Here is a 7,276-nt window from a genome sequence, read left to right as displayed (position 1 = left end):
GAACCTTTCTTACTGCAGCTATGATCCAGTTTTAATCACCCACATTCACCACTTCAGTCCTTTGACGCACCTTTTTCAGTGTGGGAATGTTATGGGACCACAATCAAGGTTATTTTAAGAAATTATTTTAACGTTCTCTATTCTAGTGACAGTGGGATTCTAGTGGGATTTCAGGAAGCATTTACAGTAAAATGGCAACTTTTTACATAGTCATGGTTTGTAAGTTGTGAGTATTGTGATGAAGACTATCATTGTCATTTTTATTGTTGTAATCATTAGTCTGATATTGTTTTAAATGTATGGACTTGTATGGAATGTATGGTTGATTTTATTAATCATATAATGTTGTTAGAAGTCCCTTTGGATAAAGGTGTCTGCAAGTACACATAAACATCTGTGAAACCTGTAGGCATGTGCATACCGATATACAAATAGATATAGTTATACTATAGATATACTTGCACAGTCCCAGACCAGTAATTTGCCTTATATCAAAGGCTCAGTAATCAGGGCAAGTATAAATAATTTGTGCACAACTAACATTTTTGATAACTGTATATCAAGAGTAATTGGAATTAATTGAATACATTTGTCCAATTTTCTTTTCAAATGGCAAGGCCTATGATATTCATTCAATGTTTATTATGATTGATTGTTATTTTCTATTGTTTATTTTCTGTGGTTCTATTTTACTTTTTAATGACATTAACCTTTTTTTTAACCTTTATTTTTTTGATTAAAACGTTCGTTGAAGCTACAATTATTATCTATTGAATCAATTAATTATGTCAACTTTCAACAGTGGGCCTATTTAAGGAAATCAGCTTTCTATTGCAGCCTCTGAACTGAACTGTACAATGCATATCCTGGATGGCAGGTGGGAATGACACCTGCTATCTGTCCTTCACAGGACCATATACCATCAGAATTCAACTGAAAAAAATTACTCAAAAAGTATTTTCTGTTTAACTAAATCACTTTTTCTTTATATTGAGACCATGAGACCATACATTTATTTAGGGACGTATCAGATAGGGGACTGAGGGAACATAAAATATATTTTGTTCCGTACAATGTACAAACTGGTATATTGTATTCTATAAATGGGTATGGGTCATGAAATGCCTTATATGGTCAGAGAGTTGTCTAGCAGTGTGCTATACAGCTTGCAAATAAGTGGATTTGAACAAAGTGCCATTACATGCCAAACATAGGCTAGATTAGACTAGATTAGATTCAACGTTATTATCATTTAGCAGAGTGCAGGTAAACCAGACATGCAAAGAAGTATCAAATACCAAGTGCAGGTTGAGTACAATGTAGACAATAGAAATTCATATTGTACAGTGTATAATTGGATAAATACAAGTTTTCCAGATGACATGTCTACAGATATAAGTAGAGTATAAGTAGAGTAAAATGCTCATTTAAAAGAAAAGTGGTCAGACGGATTTAGAGGCTTTTGCATCTGAACCCTTCATATGTAGAATAGACATTCTAACTAATAATGTATATTGCCTACAGTATTGGGTCACCTGCCCTGACTCCCATTTGAACTTGTGACATCCCATTCTTAATCAGGGTTTATTATGATGTCGGTCCACCCAGCTCCAGTATAGCTTCAGCTAACAGCATTTTTCTGGCAAGGCTTTCCACAAGGTTTTGGAGTGTATTTAAGGGAATTTTGCTTCAGCATTAACCAAGAACTTTTGGACAATCCCATGTTCCCAACTTTGGGAGAACAGTTTGGGGCTAGGAGCATATTGCTCCTTATGTCCTCATGGAACCCTCAGCTCTTTTTTACATGTTATGTGGGAATGTCCTGAGGTATCTAGATTATGGAGTAGCGTGACCAAAAATCACTACAGATGTGACAGGAGTTCAGTTCCACCTGGCTGTGCACCTTCTGAATGATGATCCCCATCTTTCCCTTGTGGAAAAAAATCGTAAGGTATGGCTTGGAGGGCTCACTGCAGCCAAAAATATTGTTGTCCAGCGCTGGAAGTCCCCTCATTCCTATAGGCCTAATAGACTTACATTTTGAGTACCACAGAAGAATTGTACAGTTTTTAGGCTTCTCATGCAAAGCTATGTTTCCTTCTGTTCGCGTAAGATCGTGTAACGGTTAGCAGGTGTAAAAGGTGTGAAACTTGAATGTGAAGACGTCGATTTACCATTTGTTATCAGTAGGCAATTACACAGCATAACCACAGGATGGCTCACTTCACTTGCGTTTTCATACCCACATGTAATGGCCCAATGTCCGTTGACACATGAATGTAAACTTATGTTGCAGAAATTATAAGGAAGTGTGACGTAGGTTACTGTTCGGAAGGTCTCCGAGCAAGAAAAGCACGCTCGGAATTTGGCATGGAGAAGACAACAAAATTTGTTTTAGTTGAACATCTTGAGGATTTAGATAAGAAAGATTTAAAGCGCTTCCGAGTTAAATTTGTGGAAGAAGGCAAGTTAGGCAAGGCACCAGGTATCACCAAGCGTAAAGTCGAGGATGCCGAAGATGAAAGTGATCTCGCGGATTTGTTGCTGAAAGCTTATGAGGACGACGCAGTTAACAAAACTGAGGACATTATGCGGTTTATTGGATGTAACGACACAGCTACCAAACTGCGCGCAGTGTACTCTAAAAGTAGGCTTAACTGATATCTCGCGGGCTGATATCACGTAGAGGCATGTGGAATTAAGTTCAAAGTTATTATCAAAGAATTGTAGTTATTTTGTCTAGATTGGTTATCTCTAGCCTACATGATGTACCCTAATAGTTAGCTATTTCTTTTGTTTGAACATAATTGTCTCAATAATCTCAAAATTGAGATTTAAAGAAGTTGGGACAACTGGAAGAAGCGCGTCCGCCTTGCTTTCATTTTTGAAGTTAAGGTTCTACTTCCGTTTACGTGCCTTAACGTTACAAAGTAAACATTTGCCCCAGGCTTCTTCGATCAACCCAGATGAAGAATGTTCATTAGTTGTATCTTCTTTGTAGCACATCAAGCACAAAGCGCATCTGAGGGAAAGAATACCAATCCAGCATGTGGAGGTATGTGAAATGGGGAGTTTATTTTATTTATCTATTTTAATGAATTCAGCCTAAATATTATGAAGCTATGGAATAAAGTCCATTTACATCTACACTGTCTCCTTAATTTGCGTAGTGTTCACAATTTATTAAGTTTAGTTGAAAGTGGTTGCATTAAAAACACAAATTTAAATGTAGCCTACCAGTTGTTATTGTTTGGTTATTGTTTTTGTAATTCATGTCTTTGTTGGGAGGGTGCCTACATGTCCCCACATGTGCCCCCACAGCCCTATGTTCCCAGCCTTATGTTCAGACCTTATGTTCCATGGTTTCCAAGGGTTTTATCATCATTTTGCATCAGATTTTATCCCCATTTCTCCCAATTTGGTAGTCACTTGTACGTCCCTAACCTAAAACCTAACCCTAACCCTACCTTTGACATTAGAAAAGTCTTGAGAACATAGAACTGTGGGAACATGGGGCTGTGGGAACATAGGGCCTAATTTTCAGTTTTTAAAAAAGTGTCTTTGTACATTTCAGTCTTTTACATTAGGCTACTCTCAGATTGATCATATTCTGTAGTTGTAAATTATTGCACGGAGCCCAGGAGGTGACGTCATTGCAAGATATTTTTTGTATTTGGGGAATGCACTCATTTTAGTATAATTGTGCATTCATTTTACAACATTTTACTACAGTGTGTGCATAATTTAGTATATTGTGTACTGATTTTACGAGATTTTGCATTTATTTGACTAAATTGTGCTGTCAATTTAGTAAATGTGGTCACATTTTACTATAGGCTATTGTGCTCACAATACTAACACACATGTAATTACATGTGTGCAAGTTTTACTAAATAGGACGCTCATTTCACTAAATTGTGCTCTCCTTTTTTGTGAAATGAGCACATCATTTAGTTATATGTGTGCACGATTTAGTAAACAATGCTCACAGCTTAGGAAAATGTGTTCACAATTTAGTACAATGAGCATCATTAAGTAAAACGTGCACATCATTTTGTAAAATGAGCACACCAGATGCACAAAGATGCGAGCATGTTTTGTGAACATGATAAAAAAAATATATATATCTTGCAATGACACCTCCAGGGTCCCATAGTATTGGATGTATTAAGCTGTGTTATATTTTGTCTGATTTTTTCCCCTCTAAATTTAATACAACAGTGAGATTTTAAAGACAACAGTGAGAAAATGTGGTGTTTAGTATGTACCTTACCCTGGAGTTTTGTTTTCTAGGTAATCAGCAAGTCAGAAGCTCGGTAAGTTATTCCATTATTTACCACATATCCCATACATTTCAAGGTCCATCTGAATGCTGATTTATTATTGACTATTTATGCAATCACTTAGTTTACATTCTATTTTCAATCTACATTACTTTGTAGAAATCTGATTCCACTTTGACATTAAGAGGTGTGTCGTGTTTTTATGTAAGTTATTGTAATTATTATATTCAATGTACAGAGATTCATTCAACTTAGAAAGCAATAAAAGGGGAAATTACCCAACAGGGTGCATACTTTTTTTGCGCTGGGTATGTAGTTGTGTGGAAGATATCTTGATCTAATGTTGTGAATTGGAAGAAAGCTTTGTTCTTTTTTCTGCCAGATCGAAGTGTACAACATGAGCAGGAAACCCCTTGGACCTTGTGTCATCTTCAACAATGTCAAATTTATTGATGGTAAAAAAGAACGCTTAGGATCTGATAAGGATGCAGGTCAGTCTGTTTTTTTATTGTGTTGATGCCAAAATCCTGGTGAAAGAATGGTTGAATTGGGCATTCGGCATTTGTTGTTTCTGTTTCAAAACAATCTTTTTAACTATGGAGTTATCTTTGAAACAATGCATTCTTTTTAGGTTCACTGAAGTCTTTTTCTCTGTCATTTAGAGGTTCTCGAAAGCACATTTAACGGGCTGGGGTTTGACGTTGAGGTCCTGCGGGACAAGAAAGTGCAAGAAATTAAAGACAAGCTTGAAGAACTCAGCAAGAAGGTGACTGATGATGACTGCTGCTTCGTCTGTTGCGTGCTCAGCCATGGCAATACCACAGGTGTGGAAGGCTACGACAAAGCTGTCCTGCCCATCCATGATATACTCTCTCCATTCAGTGGGAGAAGATGCCCAGCTTTGGCAGGGAAGCCCAAAGTGTTTTTCATCCAGGCATGTCGAGGTTCTGAGATGCAGAAGAAGGTGGAGGTCCAGGCAGATTCTTTGGATGAAGAAGATTCTGACCTTAGCCTGGATAGCATCGTCAGTATTCCTGATTTTGCAGATTTCCTCATCTCCATGTCCACCTTCGATGGCTGTTATGCCCTCAGAAGTCCTGTGGATGGCTCCTGGTTCATCCAGTCCCTCTGTAACCACCTGAAAGAGTTATGCCCACAGTGAGTATTTAAAATGAGCATAAGATAAGATTCTACTCCACTTATGCAATTTCTGTTCAAGCAATACACATGTACAAGGCAACACTTTGATGTTTGAATTACGTTCTAATGTAATAATGTCTATATACAGTATGACCCGCTTTTCTTGTGAAAGTGCAAACTCCTGGACTGGAGAATAAAAGTACGACAGTTTGCTTTTATCCCAAGCTCGAGACGTGTTCCCCATATTGTAAAGAAAAGCCATATGCTGATGTTTGTCAAATAATAGGTACTGTACACAAACAGGGCGCTCTGAACAGGGTGGTCCTTCTTCCTTTTGGTATTTCGACCAAAGTATGACACTGACATTTTACTAAGAGGGATAAATATGTCATCAGTGAGCCCATTACCCTGACTATAGCTAGCTTGAACCAGTAGAGTAATGTAAGTTGAGGATAATATGTTCAGGTGTCAGCACCTTAATAACCTTCAATATTCTCTTATTCTGTTATTTTTCCAGAGGTGAAGATATCTTGTCCATCCTTACTAAAGTCAACAGTGATGTTGGTGCTAAGGGGTTGTCTTCTAAGCAAATCCCCGAGCCAAGGTTCACCCTAAGGAAGAAGCTGGTCTTCCATGTTCCTGAATGAGATATGAGATGAAATTCCACATGTACTGCTACAAAAAAATGGATGTATTTGTTTTGTTTTTAAACATGCAAAATCTATATTTTAGTAATTATTACCTTTTTAAAATATTGTACATTTATATTTTCAAGTCAATTTTTTAAAACTAAACATGATTATCACCATAAGTGCTCATCTTTAGCACTGTAGAACAATGTTGTTTGCTGACTTCATACCTTTACTATGATCACTTATTCAAATAAAAAAAAATGTAACACAATAAATACGGCCCTTGTCCGCGTTTCCCAAAGTCGTTAAGAAGATCTTCGTTGGAGCGCTCTTAAGAACACTGTGAAAGAAGAATGTGTTTCCCAGAGTTGCTCTTAGCTTAAGAAGATCTTTCACTAAGAAGGAAATGTAAGATCGAGCTGACCCACTCCTAACAGCCTTCTTAGCAATCAAATGCTCAGTGAGCATAGCCTGCCGCTAGGGGTGTGTATTTCTAGGCTTTAGTGATCAAGCTGCATCAGGGAAATGTATATCCTCCACTTTTTTAAACAATAGAACAATTTTCAATGTTGCAATGCACTCGTGGCTGTGGACCACTAATATTGAATTACACGTTTAAGTTTTCAATCTGCATATGAGTTTATAGTATACACATACAAAATACAAACCCTGTGGCATTTCACAGATATCAAGGAAACAGATGTAATTGAACTCAGCTGAACCTAATCCAATGAGGCTTCACCTGCTAGTACTCTAGGCGTTGCCAAAGTCCGCGATGTAAAAGTCCGGTTTACATTAATGCATACGTGCACCCCACTCGCAGGCCACATGGGCTGGAGGGTTACATCTTCTCGGCAAAATTAAAGTAGACTAGCCTACATCACATATCTATAAGAGAGATATGATAAGTCTTGCATGAGTTAATATATGAATGGCCTGAGCTAATAAAAAATAGGCCTAGGCTATATTGATAATCACCCTGCCTGATGAGTTAGTTTGAGTTTTTTGGCAGACTATAGGTGTAAGGAGCTTCGACCGCACAGCCCAGGCTGCAGAAGTGCTGCAAGGGCGCAGCAAATTATCTTCAGAAACAATATACTGTATTTAAGCTCACAATATTCACATCGGCCCAAAACGTTAACGGCCCACCGGGAATCCTTCCGAATCTCCCTATTAGCCACCCGGGCCTACACACACACACACGCACGTGCACGCACGCAC

The 7,276-nt window shown here is 37.9% G+C and overlaps 1 protein-coding gene across 1 annotated transcript; it reads left to right on the top strand.

The window, feature by feature from the left end:
- The first annotated feature begins 2,321 nt into the window (after nucleotides 1-2,321).
- On the top strand, nucleotides 2,322-6,323 carry LOC134062512 (caspase-8-like). Its single transcript, XM_062518539.1, has 6 exons — nucleotides 2,322-2,647; nucleotides 3,002-3,055; nucleotides 4,294-4,316; nucleotides 4,666-4,774; nucleotides 4,946-5,441; nucleotides 5,941-6,323. The coding sequence occupies exons 1-6, from the start codon at nucleotides 2,371-2,373 to the stop codon at nucleotides 6,068-6,070; spliced, it is 1,089 nt and encodes a 362-aa protein (XP_062374523.1). The 5' UTR covers nucleotides 2,322-2,370; the 3' UTR covers nucleotides 6,071-6,323.
- The last annotated feature ends 953 nt before the right edge of the window (nucleotides 6,324-7,276 follow it).

This window comes from Sardina pilchardus, chromosome 17, assembly GCF_963854185.1.
Source record: "Sardina pilchardus chromosome 17, fSarPil1.1, whole genome shotgun sequence".
Lineage (NCBI taxonomy): Eukaryota > Metazoa > Chordata > Actinopteri > Clupeiformes > Clupeidae > Sardina > Sardina pilchardus.
This window is presented reverse-complemented; position numbering and strand designations above follow the sequence as displayed.

Excerpts from the sequence above, each read along its gene's own strand:
- LOC134062512 (XM_062518539.1), top strand. The coding sequence starts at position 2,371 with ATGGAGAAGACAACAAAATTTGTTTTAGTTGAACATCTTGAGGATTTA. Across the intron at positions 4,775-4,945 it reads AGGATCTGATAAGGATGCAG|AGGTTCTCGAAAGCACATTT; the intron begins GTCAGTCTGTTT and ends TCTGTCATTTAG. Across the intron at positions 5,442-5,940 it reads CTGAAAGAGTTATGCCCACA|AGGTGAAGATATCTTGTCCA; the intron begins GTGAGTATTTAA and ends TTATTTTTCCAG.